Below are 22398 nucleotides of genomic sequence, written 5' to 3'. Positions count from 1 at the left end.
GTACAAAAGGGAAAATAAATTAGCATAAATATAGGTTGTAGTTACATGTTGTTTGTGCTTCAATGGTTGCCCTTTTCTTGCGGCAACAGGTCACAAATCTTGCTGCTGTGATGGCACACTGTGGTATTCCACCCAGTAGATATGGGAGTTTATCAAAATCGGGTTTGTTTTCGAATTCTTTGTGGATCTGTGTAATCTGAGGGAAAAAAGTATCTCTAATATGTCATACATTTGGCAGGAGGTTAGGAAGTGCAGCTCAGTTTCCTCCTCATTTTGTGGGCAGTGTGCACATAGCTCACTGTGCTCACTGTGCTCACTGAGTCTGTACATAGTCAAAGCTTTCCTTAAGTTTGGGTCAGTCACAGTGGTCAGGTATTCTGCCACTGCGTACTCTCTGGTTAGGGCCAAATAGCATTCGAGTATGCTCTGTTTTTTTGTTAATTCTTTCCAATGTGTCAAGTAATTACAGTGCCTTGCGATAGTATTCGGCCCCCTTGAACTTTGCGACTTTTTGCCACATTTCAGGCTTCAAACATAAAGATATAAAACTGTATTTTTTTGTGAAGAATCAACAACAAGTGGGACACAATCATGAAGTGGAACGACATTTTTTGGATATTTCAAACTTTTTTAACAAATCCAAAACTGACAAATTGGGCGTGCAAAATTATTCAGCCCCCTTAAGTTAATACTTTGTAGCGCCACCTTTTGCTGTGATTACAGCTGTAAGTCGCTTGGGGTATGTCTCTATCAGTTTTGCACATCGAGAGACTGAAATTTTTTCCCATTCCTCCTTGCAAAACAGCTCGAGCTCAGTGAGGTTGGATGGAGAGCATTTGTGAACAGCAGTTTTCAGTTCTTTCCACAGATTCTCGATTGGATTCAGGTCTGGACTTTGACTTGGCCATTCTAACACCTGGATATGTTTATTTTTGAACCATTCCATTGTAGATTTTGCTTTATGTTTTGTATCATTGTCTTGTTGGAAGACAAATCTCCTTCCCAGTCTCAGGTCTTTTGCAGACTCCATCAGGTTTTCTTCCAGAATGGTCCTGTATTTGGCTCCATCCATCTTCCCATCAATTTTAACCATCTTCCCTGTCCCTGCTGAAGAAAAGCAGGCCCAAACCATGATGCTGCCACCACCATGTTTGACAGTGGGGATGGTGTGTTCAGGGTGTTGAGCTGTGTTGCTTTTACGCCAAACATAACGTTTTGCATTGTTGCCAAAAAGTTCAATTTTGGTTTCATCTGACCAGAGCACCTTCTTCCACATGTTTGGTGTGTCTCCCAGGTGGCTTGTGGCAAACTTTAAACAACACTTTTTATGGATATCTTTAAGAAATGGCTTTCTTCTTGCCACTCTTCCATAAAGGCCAGATTTGTGCAATATACGACTGATTTTTGTCCTATGGACAGAGTCTCCCACCTCAGCTGTAGATCTCTGCAGTTCATCCAGAGTGATCATGGGCCTCTTGGCTGCATCTCTGATCAGTCTTCTCCTTGTATGAGCTGAAAGTTTAGAGGGATGGCCAGGACTTGGTAGATTTGCAGAGGTCTGATACTCCTTCCATTTCAATATTATCGCTTGCACAGTGCTCCTTGGGATGTTTAAAGCTTGGGAAATCTTTTTGTATCCAAATCCGGCTTTAAACTTCTTCACAACAGTATCTCGGACCTGCCTGGTGTGTTCCTTGTTCTTCATGATGCTCTCTGCGCTTTTAACGGACCTCTGAGACTATCACAGTGCAGGTGCATTTATACGGAGACTTGATTACACACAGGTGGATTGTATTTATCATCATTAGTCATTTAGGTGTAACGGGTTTCTTCCAACTCCTCCTCTGACGAAGAGGTGGAACAAGGATCGGACCAAAATGCAGCGTGGTTCGTTAGATACATCTTTAACTTCTTGAAACTCCCCACCCCGATCCGGGTTTGTGACTAAAGCCTCAGGCTCATTAGCATTAACGATTTCTGAAAATCGCAAATAAAATGAAAATAATGCACCTGCTCTCAAGCTTAGCCTTTTCTTAACAACACTGTCATCTCAGATTTTCAAAATATGCTTTTGAACCATAGAAATTGACTAATTTGTGTAAGAGTATGCAAAGCTAGCATAGCATTTTGAGTAGCATGTAGCACGCAACATTTTCACAAAAACCAGATAACCAAATAAATAAAATAATTTACCTTTGAAGAGCTTCTGATGTTTTCAATGAGGAGACTCTCAGTTACATACCAAATGCGCAGTGTTTCCTGAAAGCGTCTGTGTGTAGGAGAAATCGTTCCGTTTTCTACATTGCGTCTGGCTACCGAAACGAACCGAAAATTCAGTCACCTACAACGTAAAACTTTTTCCGGATTAACTACATAATATCGACCGAAACATGGCAAACGTTGTTTGGAATCAATCCTCAAGGTGTTTTTTCACATATCTCTTCATTGACATGCAGTTCGTGGAAGCTTGCTTTCCTCTCTGTATCGCATGGAAAAATACTGGCAGGTGACTTTGCGCACCAATTTCGGCGCAGGACACCGGGCGGACACCTGGTAAATGTGGTCTCTTATGGTCAATCTTCCAATGATCTGCCCACAAATACGTCACAATGCTGCAGACACCTTGGGGAAACGACAGAAAGGGTTGACTCACTCCTCTCGCATTCACACCCATATAAGGAGACAATGGAAAACAGAGCCTCAAAAATCCTGGTCATTTCCTGGATGCCATCTCATCTTGGTTTTGCCTGAAGCTCACGTTCTAGGGCACGCACAGAGAATATCTTTGTATTTCTGGACACGTCAGAGTGTTTTCTTTCGAATGGTAGCAATTATATGCATAGTCGAGCATCTTTTTGTGACAAAATATCTTGTTTAAAACGGGAACGTTTTTCATCCAAAAATGAAATAGCGCCCCCATAGATGTAAGAGGTTAATGATAAAGAAAACACGAAAAATACAAAAAAACAAACGTTGAAAACCGAAACAGCCCTGACTGGTGCAACAAACACAGAGACAGGAACAATCACCCACAAACACACAGTGAAACCCAGGCTACCTAAATATGGTTCCCAATCAGAGACAACGATAATCACCTGACTCTGATTGAGAACCGCCTCAGGCAGCCATAGACTAATCTATACACCCCACACAACCCCAAGACGAAACACACTACAAATAAACCCATGTCACACCCTGGCCTGACCCAATAAATGAAGATAACATAATAAATATAGACCAGGGTGTGACATTAGGTCAACATTGGATCATTCAGAGATCCTCACTGAACTTATGGAGAGAGTTTGCTACACTGAAAGTAAATGGGCTGAATAATATTGCACGTCCAATTTTTCAGTTTTTGATTTGTTAAAAAGGTTTGAAATATCCAATAAATGTCGTTCCACTTCATGATTGTGTCCCACTTGTTGTTGATTCTTCACAAGAAAATACAGTTTTATATCTTTATGTTTGAAGCCTGAAATGTGGCAAAAGGTCGCAAAGTTCAAGGGGGCCGAATACTTTCGCAAGGCACTGTATATTTTTGTTTTCTCATGATTTGGTTGAGTCTGATTGTGTTGCTGTCTTTGGGCTCTGTGGGGTCTGTTTCTGTTTGTGAAAAGAACACCCTAGGACCAGCTTGCTTAGGGGACTCTTCTCCAGGTTAATAATCTCTCTGTAGGTGATGGCTTTGTAAAGGTTTAGGAATTACTTCCTTGTAGGTGGTTGTAGAATTTAACGTCTCTTTTCTGGATTTTGATAATTAGCAGGTATCGGCCTAATTCTGCTCTGGATGTATTATTTGGTATTTCACGTTGTACACTGAGGATATTTTTTCAGAATTCTGCATGCAGAGTCTCAATGTGGTGCTTGTCCCATTTTGTGAAATGTTGGTTGATGAGTGGACCACAGATCTCATAACCATAAAGGGCAATGGGTTCTATAACTGATTCAAGTATTTTTAACCAGATCCTAATTGCTATGTCGAAATTTGATGTTCCTTTTGATTGCATAGAATGCCCTTGCCTTGTCTCTCAGATCGTTCACAGCTTTGTGGAAGTTACCTCTGGCGCTGAGGTATGTATAGTTTTTTGTGTGCTCTATGGCAACAGTGTCTAGATGGAATTTGTGTTTGTGGTCATGACGACCGGACCTTTTTTGGAACGTGCTGTTCCTTGTTTTCTGGGAGTCTATGTTTATGGTTGGACAGGCTTCTCAATTTCCTTCTTAGGTTTTTGCATTCTTCATCAAACCATTTGTCATTGTTGTTAATTTTCTCCAGTTTTCTGCTTGAAATTTGTAGATTTGATAGGGAAGCTGAGAGGTCAAATATACTTCTAATATTTTTACTGCCAGGTTTATACCTTCACTATTACAGTGGAACGTTTTGTCCAGGAAGTTGTCTAAAAGGGATTGAATTTGTTGTTGCCTTATTGTTTTTTTGTGGTAGGTTTCCATGCTACATTCTTTCCATCTATAGCATTTCTTAATATTACTCAGTTCCTTTGGCTTTGATGCCTCATGATTGACTATTGCTCTGTTCAAGTAGACTGTGATTTTGCTGTGATCTGATAGAGGTGTCAGTGGGCTGACTGTGAACATTCTGAGAGACTCTGGGTTGAGGTCAGTGATAAAGTAGTCCACAGTACTACTGCCAAGAGATGAGCTATAGGTGTACCTACCATAGGAGTCCCCTCAAAGCCTACCATTGACTATGTACATACACCATGGGCGACAGAGCTGCTGGAGTTGAGACCCATTTTTGTTGGTCATGATGTCATAGTGGTGCCTAGGGGGGCATATGGGGGAGGGAATGCTGTTACCTCCAGGCAGGTGTTTGTCCCCCTTTGTGCTGAGGGTGTCAGGTTCTTGTCCGGTTCTGGAATTTAGGTCGCCACAGACTCGTACATGTCACTGGGCCTGGAAATGATTGATTTCCCCCTCCAGGATGGAAAAGCTGTCTCCATTAAAGTATGTGGATTTTTGTGGGGGGATATAGGTAGCACACAGGAGGACATTTTTCTCTGTTAACCTCTTACACTTATGGTGGCGCTATTTCATTTTTGGAAGAAAAACGTTCCCGTTTTAAACAAGATATTTTGTCACAAAAAGATGCTCGACTATGCATATAATTGCTACTGTTCGAAAGAAAACACTCTGACGTGTCCAGAAATACAAATATCTTCTCTGTGCGTGCCCTTTAACGTGAGCTTCAGGCAAAACCAAGATGACTTGGCATCCAGGAAATGACAAGGATTTTGAGGCTCTGTCTTTCATGATCTCCTTATATGGCTGTGAACGCAAGAGGAATGAGTCTGCCCTTTCTGTCGTTTCCCCAAGGTGTCTGCAGCATTGTGACGTATTTGTAGGCAGATCGTTGGAAGATTGACCATAAGAGACCACATTTACCACGTGTCCGCCCGGTGTCCTGCGCCGAAATTGGTGCGCAAAAGTCACCTGCCAGTATTTTTCCATGGGGCACAGAGAGAGAAGCAAGCTTCCACGAACTGCATGTCAATGAAGAGATATGTGAAAAAACACCTTGAGGATTGATTCCAAACAACGTTTGCCATGTTTCGGTCGATATTATGTAGTTAATCCGGAAAAAGTTTCACGTTGTAGGTGACTGCATTTTCGGTTCGTTTCGGTAGCCAGGCGCAATGTAGAAAACGGAACGATTTCTCCTACACACAGACGCTTTCAGGAAACACTGCGCATTTGGTATGTGGCTGGGAGTCTCCTCATTGAAAACATCAGAAGCTCTTCAAAGGTAAATGATTTTATTTATTTGGTTATCTGGCTTTTGTGAAAATGTTGCGTGCTACATGCTACACAAAATGCTATGCTAGCTTTGCATACTCTTACACAAATTAGTCCATTTCTATGGTTCAAAAGCATATTTTGAAAATCTGAGATGACAGTGTTGTTAAGAAAAGGCTAAGCTTGAGAGCAAACGCATTATTTTAATTTTATTTGCAATTTTCAGAAATCGTTAACGTTGCGTTATGCTAATGAGCCTGAGGCTTAGTCACAAACCCGGATCCGGGTTGGGGAGTTTCAAGAAGTTTAGATAATTTCCTTTTGAATTTCTAGCCAAATGTAAAATGTTCCTGTTTTCACTAATTTAATGGAGTGGGTTAGGTCTGCTCTATACCAAATTAGCATACCCCCTGAGTCCCTTCCCTGTTTCACACCTGGTAGTTTTGTGGATGGGACTACCAGCTCTCTGTAACCTAGAGTGCAACCAGTGGGTCCGTCTCCTCTATACCATGGTTCTTGTAGACAATGTCTATATTTACGATTTTACAACCCCCGCGGGTCTGGGAGAGTGTCTCGCTGGTCTGGGCGGGGTGTCTATTGATCTATTCTCCTGTGTGAAGTGTTGGGGCTGCGTTAAAGAGCGATGTCCTTTAGGGTCCAGGCGAATGTGGGAACTGCTGCCTTGTATAGGAGGACCTTGTCATAAAGGCTGTTCAAGTCCAGGGTGGGGTGGTGGGCCAGGTAAACAATTGGTTTTGAGGCACATTCACAGGAAATACTTGCGTTTACCCGCTGTTTACCCGCTGTAGAAGAAGCTTTTTCTATCACTCCCTTGAATGCTGTGGCCACCCTTTCCTGCTGGGCTCTCAGGTCGTTTGTGCCTGTGTGGATTATTATGTGGCTAGGTGAACCTAGTTGGTCATCGGACAAAAGGTTGATGGGGTGGTGCTCAGAGGGGGTGAAATCCCCTGTGCTTGGGATTTTTCATTTGTCTGTCAGGCTGTGATGTCGAGGCTATGGTCAGGCTCTGGGGTGGACTGTTCTGCTGTGGTGTCAAGACTATTGTTGGGATCTGAGGTGAGCTGTTCTGCTGGATTCTCTGCATGGGTGGCCACCTCTCTAGCAGGTTGTTCTCTGTCACACGCCATCCCCTTTACCCTCTCCTCCAGAAGTCTGATCCTCTCTTATAGTGCTCTGTTCTTCTCCTGCTCATGCTTATTATCATGTTATAGTTGTCTCACCACAGTCTAGAGTGCAGATATGTCTCTCTCCACCTCCAGCACTCCGGGTCTGGTTAAGGGGGTGTTGGGCTGGACTGTTATCTGGGTCTGTGCTGACTGGAATGTAATCACCTGCTGTTCCAGATCCACCTGCCTTACCTCCAGCTGGGTAAATGTATCCTTCATTTCAATAAGGGAGTAGAACTATGTGCTGGGAGGTTGACTTTTCGCTTGGGTTTGCTCGTCTGTGGGGTTATATAATGAAGAGGTCTGGTCTGACCTGCTCGGGGTGGGGGTATCTTTCTCAAGGGAGAGCTTCTCCTGCTGAGCTAATTATTTGATTAGATGGAAGTCCAGCTGAAACTGTTTGGGGTTGCCCTGTACCAATACTGTTGAAGACCTATAGAAATGTATATTAGCAGACTCTGAGTCCTCGTTGTCAAGTATCTTGAAATTCCACCCATCAGTAACACCCTCCCTCTTAACAGAGGGGTAGTTTGTTGACATAGCATTGTGCCATGCCAGGGGATGGTTTGTGTGGAAGATGAGGTTGCTGATGTTCCCATTTTTATAATAGTCAGCAAAAAGTGTTTCTTGATTTTTCATAAGGAGCTTCATTTTGTACTCATTTCTTGTCTTATTATTCTTCACATACACAGGGCACTGTATTTTAACTATCTATTAACAGCGGAAGGCAGCTTCTAAAGCCTCTCCATTAGGTTGGAGTAGACTGTGAGACTCTCCTGCCATTGTTGGGCTAAAGAGCTTTGAGACCTCCCACTTGACACCTCAGTGCTAATTGAAGTTGTATCAAGCTTGGCAGCCTTAATTTAGCATTCAGTCCTTATAAAGTAATGTAATGTATTTTTCTTCTTGGCTTTTGGAAATAAAATATAGCTTCAGACTAAACATACTCACTCAGTTCCAGGTTGGATGGTGTTTTCAGGTTTCTGTTGTTTACCAGAGCATTTGCTGTATAGCTTTGGAATAATAATCTTTGGTAGTTGTAAACCTTCCAGGTGATTCAGTAATCCCATCCAAAATCAGGTTGTAGGTTTGGAGTTTTGATTTTGAGTGAAGGTTATGTTGTAGAGTGTAGCATTCTGTATATGTCCCTGACAAAAAAATAAAAGTTTGTCTAACTCTAAATCTCTATATTTTTTAAGAACATGCTGAAACATGTAGGAGCTCATCTGCTCATGGCCTGTCTGTCTCTCTCTCTCTCTTTCTCTTTCTTCTCTCTCTCTGTCACGCCTTGGTCTTAGTATTTTGTGTTTTAGTTAATTAGTTGGTCAGGCCAGGGTGTGACATGGGTTTATTGTTTGTTGTATTTAGTGGGGTTTTTTAGTTATTGGGATTGTAGCTGATTAGGGGTGTGTGTTTCATAGGTTTGGCTGCCTGAGGCGGTTCTCAATCAGAGTCAGGTGATTCTCGTTGTCTCTGATTGGGAACCGTATTTAGGTAGCCTGGGTTTCGCTTTGTATTTCGTGGGTGATTGTTCCTGTCTCTGTGTTAGTTTCACCAGTCAGGCTGTAATAGGTTTCACGTTCCGTTTTGTTGTTTTGTATTTATTCGTTATTTCATGTATAGTTGCGTTATTTGTTTTCACTAATAAACATGAGTAACAAACACGCTGCATTTCGGTCTGACTCTCTTTCGACAAACGAAGAACGTCGTTACACTCTCTTTGACTTTTCTCTCTCTTCCAAGCAATGAGAGGTCGGTTTCAATCAGCAGTCAGCAGTTCTCTGTTCCAGAGATTGTCTCCTTTCAAAGGCATCATCCAGGCCAATCTCCCAGGCTAGTTGGTGTGGATGGAGTGTTTATTTTAGGCTTGACCAGGCCCATCTGACCAGACCCTGCTATCATCCCTGTTCAACACAGTATGAAGGCTGTCCTCATTCAGCCCCAAGGGGATGCGGTGGGGCGTGGTGATGTTCACCTCTCTTGGGAATGATCTGACTTAGAGAGAACATGCGGCCAGGGGACACTAATACTGGTTGTGTCCCACATGACACCATATTCCCTTTATAGTGCGCTACTTTTGACCAGGGTCCATCGGCTGCATTTGAGACACAGACTCCCTATCTGTCTTTCTGTGAATGCCAGGTTAAGAAGTCTGAGGGCTGTACTGAGGCTATCCGGGGTGAAGTAGAAGCACTAAAATATTCCATAGCTCACCTCACCTGAATTTAAAGTTTGTGTGGAAAGAAAGAGATACAGACATATGCATGCAAGCACACACACACACACACACACACACACACACACACACACACACACACACACACACACACACACACACACACACACACACACACACACACACACACACACACACACACACACAAAGGACCCTGTTGTTGTAGCAGCCCTTAATTAGATTTATATCAGAAATGTATTCTGCTTGGCAAACACTGTTGCATGGTGCATTGTGAAGCAGAACACTCTAGAAGCATTACTGCATCCAGCCAACAGCAATTCCCTCTCTCTCTGTTAGGACCATTACTGTATCACAGCCTACAGTCTAACATTTCAAACACAGAACACTCTGTTAAAGGAAAGTGTTGTATCCCAGATCACAGTGTATTCTGTCAGGATGGTATTGTGTCATAGATTACCACTCGATCTCCCAACACCGTGAGCAAAAACATAGATTTTTGCCAAGAACCATTTTCAAAAACACACTTTAAACAACGCAGTCATTTAGGCTATTGAGGAAGGTAACAAAATGTTCTTCTGAAGGAGAGAAAGAGAATGAAAGAAAAATAAACACAGAGAGCGAGACAAATACAGAGAGATAGAGAAGCAAATACTTAGAGAGAGAGATCTGAATCTAAAAATTTCAAATAGAAAACTGAAGAAAATCAACAATGACAAATGGTTTGATGAAGAATGCAAAAACCTAAGAAATAAATTGAGAAACCAGCAGCAAACCACCCTCATCCCACTGCTGTCTTGCTTCAGAAGCTAAGCAGCGTTGGTCCTGGTCAGTCTCTCGATGGGAGACCAGATGCTGCTAGAAGTGGTGTTGGAGGGCCAGTAGGAGGCACCCTTTTGTCTGGTATAAAGATATACATATATATCCCCAAAATAAAAAAATCCATCCAAAAACATGAACCTATGCCTTCACTATGGTGAATCACTAAAACAATACAGAAATACACTATGAAAATAGAAGGAACAGCATAACAGAAATCAGCTCAATGTAATTGAAGAATCGATAGAATCTAACCACTTCTGGGAAAATACTAAACAAACAACAACACAAAGAGATATCTATCCAAAACGGAGATGTATGGGAAAATCACTTCTCCAATCTTTTTGGCCCTATAACAAAGAACAAACAGCAAAAACATGATCAAATACAAATCTTAGAATCAACTATTAAAGACTACCAGAACCCACTGGATTCTCCAATTACATTGAATGAATTACAGGACAAACACAAACCGTTCAACACAAAAAAGGCCTGTGGGGTTGATGGTATCCTCAAAGAAATTATAAAATATACAGACCACAAATTAAAATTGGCTCTTTAACAAGATCCTTAGCTCCAAAAGTTTCCCCAATATTTGGAACCAAGGATTGATCTCCCCAATCCACAAAATTGGAGACAAATTTGACCCCAATAACTACCGTGGGATATGCGTCAACAGCAACCTTGGGAAAATGCTCTACAATATCATTAGCTGCAGACTTGTACATTTCCACCACAATGAAGACAATGTACTAAGCAAATGTCAAATTGGCTTTTTACCACATGACAGACCATGTATTCACCCTGCACACCCTATTTGACAAACAAACAAAGCAAAACAAAGGCAAAGTGTTCTCATGAAAGTGGTGTTGGTAAAGTGGTAAAAATAGCAACATTATAAAATCCATGTACACAAACAACAAGTGTGCGGTTAAAATTGGTCAAAAAACACACACATTTCTTTCCAAAAGGCCATGGGGTGAGACAGGGATGCAGCTTAAGCCCCACCCTCTTCAACATATATATCAACGAATTGGTGAGGGCACTAAAACAGTCTGCAGCCCCCGGCCTCACCCTACTCGAACCTGAAGTCAAATGTCTACTGTTTGCTGAGAATCTGGAGCTTCTGTCCCCAACCAAGGAGGGCCTACAGCAGCACCTAGATCTGCTGCACAGATTCTGTCAGACCTGGGCCCTGACAGTAATCTCAGTAAGACCAAAATAATGGTTTTCCAAAAAAGGTCCTGTTGCCAGATCCACAAATACAAATTCCATCTAGACACCGTTGCCCTAGAACATACAAAAAACTATACATACCTCGGCCTAAACATCAGCGCCACAGGTAACTTTCACAACGCTGTGAATGATCTGAGAGACAAGGTAAGAAGGACCTCTATGCCATCAAAAGGTACATAAAATTCGACATACCAATTAGGGTCTGGCTAAAAATACTTGAATCAGTCAAGGAACCCATTTCCCTTTATGGTTGTGAGGTCTGGGGTCCGCTCAGCAACCAAGAATTCACAAAATGGAACAAGCACCAAATTGAGACTATGCATGCAGAATTATGCAAAAATATCCTCAACGTTCAACGTAAAACACCAAATAATGCATGCAGAGCAGAATGAGGCCGTTACCCGCTAATTATCAAAATCCAGAAAAGGGACGTTAAATTCTACAACCACCTAAAAATAAATGATTCTCAAATCCTAAATAGCAAAGCCATCACCTACAGAGAAATTAACATGGAGAAGATCCCCCTAAGCAAGCTGGTCCTGGAACTCCCTTCACAAACACAAACAGACCCATAGAGCTTCAGGACTGCAACACAATTAGACCCAACCAAATAATGAGAAAAATAAAAGATAATTACTTGAAACATAGGAAATAATTAACAAAGCTTTGACTATGTACAGACCCAGTGAGCATAGCCTTGCTATTGAGCAAGGCCGCCATAGGCATAGCTGGCTCTCAAGAAGACAGGCTATGTGTACACTGCCCACAAAATGAGTTGGAAACTGAGCTGCACTTCCTAACCTCCTGCCAAATATATGACCATATTAGAGAGACATATTTCCCTGAGATTACACAGATCCACAAAGAATTTGAAAACAAGCCCAATTTTGATAAACTCCCATATCTATTGGGCAAAATACCAGTGTGCCATCACAGCAGCAAGATTTGTGACCGGATGCCACTGGAATACAACCCATGTTTATGTTATTTATTTTCCCTTTTGCGCTTTTACTATTTTCACATAATATGACATTTAAAATGTTGTTTTGGAACTTTTGTGAGTGTAAATGTTTACTGTAAATTGTTATTGTTTATTTCACTTTTGTTTATTATCTACTTCACTTGCTTTGGCAACATTAACGTATGTTTCCCATGCCAATAAAGCACTTAAATTGAATTGAGAGATAGAATAGAGAGAGACAAATACACACACACACACAGAGAGAGAGAGAGAGAGAGAGAGAGACCCTGTCCTGATGTTAAACCTCAAATGGGACCCTCAATGGAAGAGAACATGATAGGTTGCTGAGCACCATGACATCCTGTTCTATGTCTCCTCTCTTACACCACACACTGATTAACAAGCTGCTATAGCGACAAACCAGACCTCAGTCTCTCATCTCAGCCATGCTGTCAGATGAATGTATTCAATGTCTGGGCTGTTGCTACTTAGCCCTGCCCTGCTACTGATAAGACCCCAATACCACTGATTGTACAAAGCAACCAGCTGTGTGAGAGAATGGGGGAAATAACCACCAACTCAGGCTCCCCTGGGTATGTGTGCTTCTACAATGTGTGTGTGTGTGGTTATGTGTGTGTCTGAAAAAAAGGGCCATCGCTAAAACACATATTGCTTGTTAACTGTAAAAATGTCCTGTCTTATCTCTCCGTGCACTCACCATTTGTTTCTGACAATGCGTGCATATTGATCTAATCTGGCTGTATAATTGGAGCAGGGGGTAAATATCAAACCTCATTAACACCATTTTGGAAAATACCCATTCCCCCCTTCATTCATCATGCAATGCCACCTGGCACTATGAGCCTGTTGGAAGGCAGCGACCCTGGCTTTATTTCAGTTGAGATGTCCTCTCTATGTGCTGCCAATGAGTGGTGTCTACACTGCCTGTCTGTCAGTCCCTGGCCTTCCTCTCAGCCTGCACTAATGTTAAGTGGAGTGAAGAGGAGAATGAACATCTCTCTATCTCCACCTCTCTCTCTTCTCACAGTGATAGAAATTGTACCATCACACGTCCATCATACACATCTTTTTACACCTCAACCCATCCTTCTCGGCGGCAGCCCCCTCTTCCTCTGACAGGCCGCAGAGAAGAGAGATAAAAGTGCAGAGATCCCCGACCGTCAGACATAATGGCTTATGAATATAAATGTGGTTTGATTTGGTTGGTCTGACAGAGATACAGCCATGCAGGGAGAGAACACAGAATACAGCAGAGCAACTGTTCATCTTAATGGAAAGTGCTTTGTGCCACGTTTCTGTGGCCCCGTAGATTGAGCTGACAACAAACACACAGTGGCATGTCACTTTAGTCCCTGGGGAGACAACACTATTCCCTTAAGGAGCCTTGCCATCACAGTCAAGATTCTAACTCTCAAAGGTACATGTCTTTCTACAGACAGTAGTGTTCTCTCTCCCATTCTGCCTGCTGGCATCATCTGACCCGACTTCACAAAAACAACTGAAAAGCCCCCAAAGAAAAATCCTATGCTGCAACTTTTCTCATTATTTTTCCACTTAGGTTTGATACTTTTGAAAGTTTATTTATTTGAACTGTGCATGCTCTTATTCGTATGTGGGTAATTAGCATGCTAGCAGCATTTTGAGAAAATATCCTCCTACACACACACACACACTCTCCATTCCTCCTACATCTTACATACATGGGCCAAGGAAGGTAATGAGCTTACCTGCATCATTATTAAATTTGAAGAGATCCAGCACAAGCTGTTCCCATAGATACACTTCAGCTGAACATGTGGCACAGAAAACCAGCTCTGCCTTTATTAGTTGATATAACTATAACAGTAAAATGGACTCTAATCATTGCATTAACCTAGACAGTGAAATAATATCAATACTTTTCAACCAAACTTGAAAATAACAACCTGGCTGACAGCAATAACAGACTTGTGTTGCTATGCAGGTTGCTTTGCACATATACTATGAAGGCAATGTAAATAGCTTTGTTTGCACCTTGAACCCACAGAGAAAATGATGTACACACTACTGCCAACTCTTAACTTCACGGGAAAAGATGGGCACACAAAAAACAGGTTCCACAGTCAATTATAACCTTACAACCAATTAAGTCCTCTAGTGACAACAGCTTGTCGCCAACTACAGTTTGCCACCATGTATAGTAAAAGTGATCAGTGTGTGCTTCACTTCAGAGTGATGTCATTATTGAATGGACAACAACCTTTTATTGTACACAGTTTCAGTTAAAGATTCAGCCTTAACACCTTCTAGGCATCCAGTATGTAAAGTAAGTATGAAAAAAGTTCCAATGTTTTTTTTTCTAGTTCACTTTCAGAGAAACGGTTATATTTTGTATTTCAGATAGAAAGGATCAGCTAGGATTCAAAGGCATGCAATAACAACCACTACTGCATTAACTGAACACGAAGCTAACTGAGCTTGCACCACCTGACCCAATGTTTGACATGACAAAAGGCTACAGTTGCGGTATGATATACGCTGCTCAAAAAAATAAAGGGAACACTTAAACAACACAATGTAACTCCAAGTCAATCACACTTCTGTGAAATCAAACTGTCCTCTTAGGAAGCAACACTGATTGACAATAAATTTCACATGCTGTTGTGCAAATGGAATAGACAACAGGTGGAAATTAGTGGTGCTACCAGGAGACAGGCCAGTACATCAGGAGACGTGGAGGAGGCCGTAGGAGGGCAACAACCCAGCAGCAGGACCGCTACCTCCGACTTTGTGCAAGAAGGAGCAGGAGGAGCACTGTCAGAATCCTGCAAAATGAACTTCAGCAGGCCACAAATCTGCATGTGTCTGCTCAAACGGTCAGAAACAGACTCCATGAGGGTGGTATGAGGGCCCGACGTCCACAGGTGGGGGTTGTGCTTACAGCCCAACACCGTGCAGGACGTTTGGCATTTGCCAGAGAACACCAAGATTGGCAAATTCGCCACTGGCGCCCTGTGCTCTTCACAGATGACAGCAGGTTCACACTGAGCACGTGACAGACGTGACAGAGTCTTGTGACGCCGTGGAGAACGTTCTGCTGCCTGCAACATCCTCCAGCATGACCGGTTTGGCGATGGGTCAGTCATGGTGTGGGGTGGCATTTCTTTGGGGCCGCACAGCCCTCCAGCCCTCCATGTGCTCGCCAGAGGTAGCCTGACTGCCATTAGGTACCGAGGTGAGATCCTCAGACCCCTTGTGAGACCATATGCTGGTGCGGTTGGCCCTGGGTTCCTCCTAATGCAAGACAATGCTAGACCTCATGTGGCTGGAGTTTGTCAGCAGTTCCTGCAAGAGGAAGGCATTGATGCTATGGACTGGCCCGCCCGTTCCCCAGACCTGAATCCAATTGAGCACATCTGGGACATCATGTTTCGCTCCATCCACCAACGCCACGTTGCACCACAGACTGTCCAGGAGTTGGCGGATGCTTTAATCCAGGTCTGGGAGGAGATCCCTCAGGAGACCATCCGCCACCTCATCAGGAGCATACCCAGGCGTTGTTGGGAGGTCATACAGGCTCGCGGAGGCCACACACACTACTGAGCCTCATTTTGACTTGTTTTAAGGACTTTACATCAAAGTTGGATCAGCCTGTAGTGTGGTTTTCCACTTTAATTTTGAGTGTGACTCCAAATCCAGACCTCCATGGGTTGATAAATTTGATTTCCATTGATAATTTTTGTGATTTTGTTGTCAGCACATTCAACTATGTAAAGAAAAAAATATTTAATAAGATTATTTCATTCATTCAGATCTAGGATGTGTTATTTTAGTGTTCCCTTTATTTTTTTGAGCAGTGTATTTAAAACTGTTTAAATGACTATTTTTACCCAGTAAGCACCTGCAACTTACCACAGGTCAGGTGAGATAAATTACACTTAAATGAGAATCACTTGCCTTCAACCAAATTATTTGGAATTTTGAATAATTTCTTTTAATTTCTAAGGGAAAATCTAAATTTTTCCCCTTAGTGTGAACAACAAAAGGTTTTTAAATTTCAAAAAAAAAAGTGAATCGTGCTAGGGTGCCGCAACTGTGTAACACACAGAAAGGGCCCTCAATGTTACATGCTTTGTGACAAAGTGAAAAGGCCTAGGCTGACAGTATATGTATGGCATTAACTAGATAATGCAAGGTTATGGCAGCCCAACAATGCATCTGGCTGAGGATTGGGTTCTTGCAGATAAACTATTCATTTTACCACTTGCCCCCCCCCTGACTTTGTTGATAGCTACTTTATTGAGGAAAAGTGGACTTACTATGCCTGCAATATGTGGTTATCTTAAGATTAATGCACTAACTGTAAAACACTCTGGATAAGAGAATCTGCTAAATGACTAAAATGTAAATGTAAACAAATATCAATTTGGCTACTACAACCCATATTTGGTGAAATTAATGCTTTAACTTTCAAAGTACTTGATCACTTACATTAATTAACAGTCACTTGAAGCTGGTGAGGCCATGTGAGGAAGACAATGGACAGAAATGTCATACAGTACATTCAATGAAAAGTAGATACAATAATGTGTAACTTCATACAGCGAAGTATTGTTGGTGGTAGGATGGTACTTTAACATGAAAGGCTATCAGCTATTTGAATGGGGACTCTTCAGTGCTCCCCGAAGAGACGTCTTGTGTTCTCCAGACCTGAAGGGTGGCACTACTCTGAACAAACCACTCAAGTGTTCATACACTCTACACAGACCCTCTCAGGACCACTGAGTGTCTGGCGAACATGAGAGGTTTCCTATTCATCTCAATATCTAAATGACATGAGGAAAGATATGGAATGCAATTGGCCCTCTTCAGACACTGTAGGTTTAAGATCATGTTTATACACCACATGGTCGCTCATACCAAATGGCTTCTTCTATTTGAATACGATAGAGAAAGGAAAGGTTAAGCTAAACTACTGCCACTTTGATATACAGTACCTTGATAGGTTACAAGGAAAACACACAAAATCTTATCTATTTGGATATATTTTGTCAGCACAAAGCATTCAAGCAGAAATAAAGATGGTTTGAACCCCAGGTTTCTTCCTGCCTCCTCCCCATCACTATCCTCCCACACGGACACAGCCCATTCCATCAAAGCAACAGACGGCACGCGTATGGCAGCCTTCACTGAGACAGCCAGCCCAACCCTGACAGATAGCCCAGCCTAGCACAGCCTGGCCCTGAGGACAGACCTCAGTGTTTCAGTTATCACCGTTAAAGGGGCAGTGCAGTCAAAAACTCAATCTCCTGTTTAAAAAAAAAACAATATTTCCACACTACGATGACGAAATAACACTATCAAATTGTAAACATGATGATTATGCCCGTTTAGTGTAAGATTTTTTTGCCTGGAATTCGTCTTTTCAGGTGGGATCGAGTTTTTGGCCCAGAGCATGAAATAAAATTCTGATTATTCTGACCAATGACTTGTCTTCCTTTTTGCATATGTATCCTCCTACTTCGAATGGATAAGCGGGGTAGATCACAGATGACCACAGGTGTCAAACTCATTCCACAGAGGGCCAAGTGGCTGTTGTTTTTTTGCTCATCCCTCATGATGAATTAAGGTCACTAATTCATTTTTAACTAGACAAGTCAGTTAAGAACAATTTCTTATTTACAATGACGGCCTACCCCAACCAAATCTGTACAACGCTAAGCCAATTATGCACTGCGCTATGGGACTCCCAATCACGGCCGGTTGTGATTCAGCCTGGAATCAAACCAGGGTCTGTAGTGAAGCCTCTAACACTGAGGTGCAGTGCCTTGGACCGCTGCGCCACTCAGGAGCCTGAAGTAGTAAGTAACTCGCCACACATGGTTGTCTAAAACCTGCAGACACTAGGCACTCTATGGAATGAGTTTGACGCTCCTGGTCTAGACGATCCTATCCGCTAATCAGGGCTGTGTATGCAAATATATTTAAATGTGTATCAACACGCCCACATGAGCAGACTGAGCATTTCAATGGCAAAAGGAGGCTCAGGGAAATAAATTATTACAAATACATTTGGAGTTAATTCTATGAGAAAAAAAAAACACACAGTGATTTATTAGACATGCAGTGATGATTTAAATAAAATAAACAATGTAAGACTGCATGGGGACTTTGATATCATTATCATTTGGAGGGCATGCATATTCTCCCGTCACCATGGGGGAGCAAGGGCATGGATTGGCTGTCAGGCTCCCTGTGTCTCAGTGGCTGCTAAGAAACTATGAAATGGGCTAGTCAGAAATGAGATGCCAGTTATCACCCAGGGCCAGATGGGGGCCAGATGTGGTTTGCAGGTGAGTGGGACACTATCCACTTGAACCAGGAGGTAGTATCACCAGCCTATCCTCTCTGTGTCATCACAGGCTTTCATTTGGGAGACTTCAGGTCAAGCAGAAATTGTGTCATAGGGGCTGTTACGGTCCTCGGTCCTGCTTTGACATGCTTTGCTAATGTGTGTTTTAGTGGTGTGGATCAGTGGTCAGAGCTGTACTGGAGCAGCAGTTAGACTACAGGCTGATATGTAGACTGACAGGAAGAGTCAGAGTCCGTCCATTGGTCAGTTAACAGCAGTGGTCAATAAACACATTTCAAAGAAAGACAATGAACAGTAACACACACTGTGGGGTGTAGTTAGTTGTCAATGCACGGAGTGGTATTGGTTAGTGCTATATCTTTATTTTGAACCCCAAATAGGAACAAGGTCCAACAGAAGTATCTGTCAATCATTATGCTAAGATATTAGCATAGTATTGCATTGCAGAATAAATCAATACAATAAGACAATATAAGCCAGTGGTTTATTGCTGTTGGTTTTTATCAGGATTGGCATTAATGTCCTACTATACATATTCTGTCTTTAAGGGGATTCCAAATCATATTTTGTTGTTTCCACTCTCATAAAAATGGGATTAGAACTTGTTCAAAAAAAGTTAAGCATTGTGGATCCCAATTCCCCAAAGAAGCTTCACAGAATGTAATACATTCGTAAGTATGAAAGAGCAATTTAGCCTTAGATTTAAAAAGTTGGGTGGATAGATTACACACGGCCCTCAGAGAAACTTGCTAAGGAGAACAATAGTGCAGCTCGACAGTGTATATAGTATCTGTATGCCTATACACAAACCAAGAATACTATGATAGATTTACTAATGACTCACTGTTATATACTGTAGTCTGTCCATCTTTACCAGACATGAAACAAGTCCGTTCTATGATAAACCCACCCTGCCCTCCAGCTACACAGGACTGCATGGTGACCTGTGCGAGTCCATTTCACTCAGAATCTTTGATGAGTTAAAGTCAACCTGAACTTGTTAAGTGCATTTCCAAGTAGTTTCACACTGTGTGAGAGAGAAGATATGGAATACAAATACAACAGAATTTCCTCTTTGAGAGGTGTTTAGATAGCACTAGAGAATGTGTAATACCTTACAAACCATGTTTGCCTTTGTGGAGCTTTATCATATCTCACTACTCTGTATGGGAATCATAGGTTCTAAAGTCTATTTCAAGAGTGCGGCGGCTAGGCAGGGTACTTTGTGAATCCCCTACTGGTTGACTTAAGCACATCTTCAAGTAGACTAGTGTTATGTGGAGTCACGCCAACACTATCAGCACCTGTGTGTACTGCAGGGTAGGAAGCCTAGATCCTCTATGATTGATGAATAATGAAAGGTAAAGCTGAACATGTCTGTCTCAGCTTGAATGCAGCACATACACGATGCAAGAGATGCACTTCTATGTTTGTAGACAGAGTTTTCAGTTGAAAAACTTTCAACATCCAGAAGGGTATGTTATTTTAAAAGGTTTTTCAAGAGAGTGCAGAATATTTGCACTCCAAGTGGAATTCAATATCTATGAATGTGCCCACATTCACATTACCATGTCCGCTCATGGACACCCACACCCACAATAGTTGAAGTCATAAGAGATGATTCATGGCCATGTTAGTGGCTGCTGAGTGGGTGGGGACTTATATTAGGAGTTTAGCACCTTAAATGGCTGTGTTTTTAAAAGGAACATTTCTCCACACTGTTAAACGGATCACCAGAAGAAAGATGGAGGCATTAAGTGAGGACATGGACAGAGTGCACTCAGCACGGCCCCAGCATGCCTACTCAGCCAGAATATTTCATTGTGAAGATCTCACAACGCTCTGACATGGCAATGCATTATGGGAGCCCGTCTAGTGGAGGTTGGGGTTGATGTGTCTCAAAGCCTGACAACAGCTCTGGGCATTTCCATTAAAAACCACACAACTCAACATTACGACCTCTCCTCCAGGGCCTGATGTGTTTTTCTTCACCTCAAGAAGAAAAAAAACAGCAACAGTTGCAGTTTTTTGAAAGACTCATCATGAGTTGGCACAAACAGGCAAATAGGTTAAGTTTGTTAAGTGCATTTCTTCTGAATGACGGAGATAGTGTGGCTGGTGGATATTGGGTTACGTGTGCCATACAGGGTTTCTACTAGATCCTTGAGGCTGTGCTGACAAAGGAAACCAACACCATGATCATAGCAGCACAACACACAAACACACACATATTTCCTTATCTCGCTTGTGAGCCCCTACCACCTGACTACTGTGATGTGTTGTTTATTACATGTGGTCACACACACAGGACGACAACTGTTGTGAGCTGAGCCTTTCCTCGGGCAGGCTCTGAGAATTATAACACTATCATTTTAAATTGGATAGCAGAGGACATGGATAACATGGATAACTGGTGTGTGTGTGTGTGTGTCACCAGCTGTATCTGCGAACAGGGACCGATGACAGAGTACAGGGGACAGAAAGTGATGACAAGGACAGAGGACAGGGGACAGAGAACAGGGATATGGCAGAAAGGACAGACAGAGTACAGGGGACAGAGGACAGAGAGGACAGACAGATTTCAGGGGACAGAGAGAGAGAACAGGGGTCAGGGGACATAGAGGACAGACAGGGAACATGGGTCAGGGGACAGAGAGGACAGACAGAGAACAGGAGTCAGGGGAACAAGCAGGGGTGCAGGTACTTACCAGTGAGTGGGTAAACTCTGGGGCGTGGTCGTTCTTGTCTGTGATGGTGATGGTTGCCGTGGATGTTCCTGTTAGTCCCACGTCTCTTCCCTTCATGTCCTGGGCTACGATCTCCAGCTCATACTGCGTAGTGGGGAGTGTCTGGAGGGACACACACACAGACACACACAGTGTCATAAAGTCTGTCATTATCACACATCCATTTCAGGGGTTACACACAACACAATCATCATTAGACACAGGATTTGTTTAGGGAGATCAAATTAATCCACTGAATACAAATGATAACAAATGATTAACTGACTGACAAAAAGCAATTTAGACTGAATGATTGTTACACCAGTGTGGATTCATTTCGGAGTAAACATATTCTAATAAAAACATACCCCCTTGGCGTCTTATTATGTTTACACTTTGTACATTTCTATCAAGCCTCTTAGAAAGCTCAGGAACAAAGCACCAGACTTTTGGAGGCATAGAGCCAGACAGGTACTGGAGTGTAATGATCACATAGTCACATAGCCCAAGTGACTCATACACACAAAACAAACAAAAGAGTGTTGCTACGGCATGGTCCCCTGTCTGGGGGTGGTAGTGCAGTACTCTGTAGTCTACTAAATATGACATCCATTTCTAGACATTTAAATATAACTAAACAGATGTCAAATGTCTGTTATAACATAAGCTTATCACATTATAGAAACCAACAAACACCCACATCAACTATTGGCATCTATCAGGCATCCAGGTCTTTTGCAAACCAGATGAAAAAAATCCCCAAACAAATGTATTTACAGTCTGTGTAGAACACCTCTCAGCACACAAGATTATGAATAGACGTATGGCAGTACGACACACAGTATTTTACGTTCATCCATTTTTAAATACCTAGGGGGGGTGAGTTGCTTCAATAATTCCTCTTCAATGGCTCAGAAGACATAAGATCAAGGTTTGTATGCTTGGCAGACATGCAAGCGGCGTTATTAACATTTTTCTCCCAGCTTTCCTGATGTGCTACATTAAAAGAGAAAGGATCCTCTTTGGAGCTTGGCTCTCTCGGATAATTCTAAGACGAGGGAAGGCAGTGCGGAGGGACCCTGGAGGACAGAAGCTGGCCAGGCATTAGTGTATGTTGGAGAAGTGGAGTGTGATTGCAGTGCAGG

At 42.4% G+C, this 22398-nt stretch overlaps 1 protein-coding gene across 1 annotated transcript in view; it reads right to left on the bottom strand.

The window, feature by feature from the left end:
- The window catches only part of LOC135524456 (cadherin-13-like), a 579537-nt gene that overhangs the window by 109626 nt on the left and 447513 nt on the right, over positions 1–22398 (bottom strand). The window contains exon 9 of the mRNA XM_064952007.1: positions 21236–21376. Within this exon, the coding sequence (XP_064808079.1) occupies positions 21236–21376 (141 nt within the window). The remainder of the gene's footprint in view (positions 1–21235; positions 21377–22398) is intronic.

This window comes from Oncorhynchus masou, chromosome 31 (assembly GCF_036934945.1).
Source record: "Oncorhynchus masou masou isolate Uvic2021 chromosome 31, UVic_Omas_1.1, whole genome shotgun sequence".
Taxonomy (NCBI): domain Eukaryota; kingdom Metazoa; phylum Chordata; class Actinopteri; order Salmoniformes; family Salmonidae; genus Oncorhynchus; species Oncorhynchus masou.
This window is presented reverse-complemented; position numbering and strand designations above follow the sequence as displayed.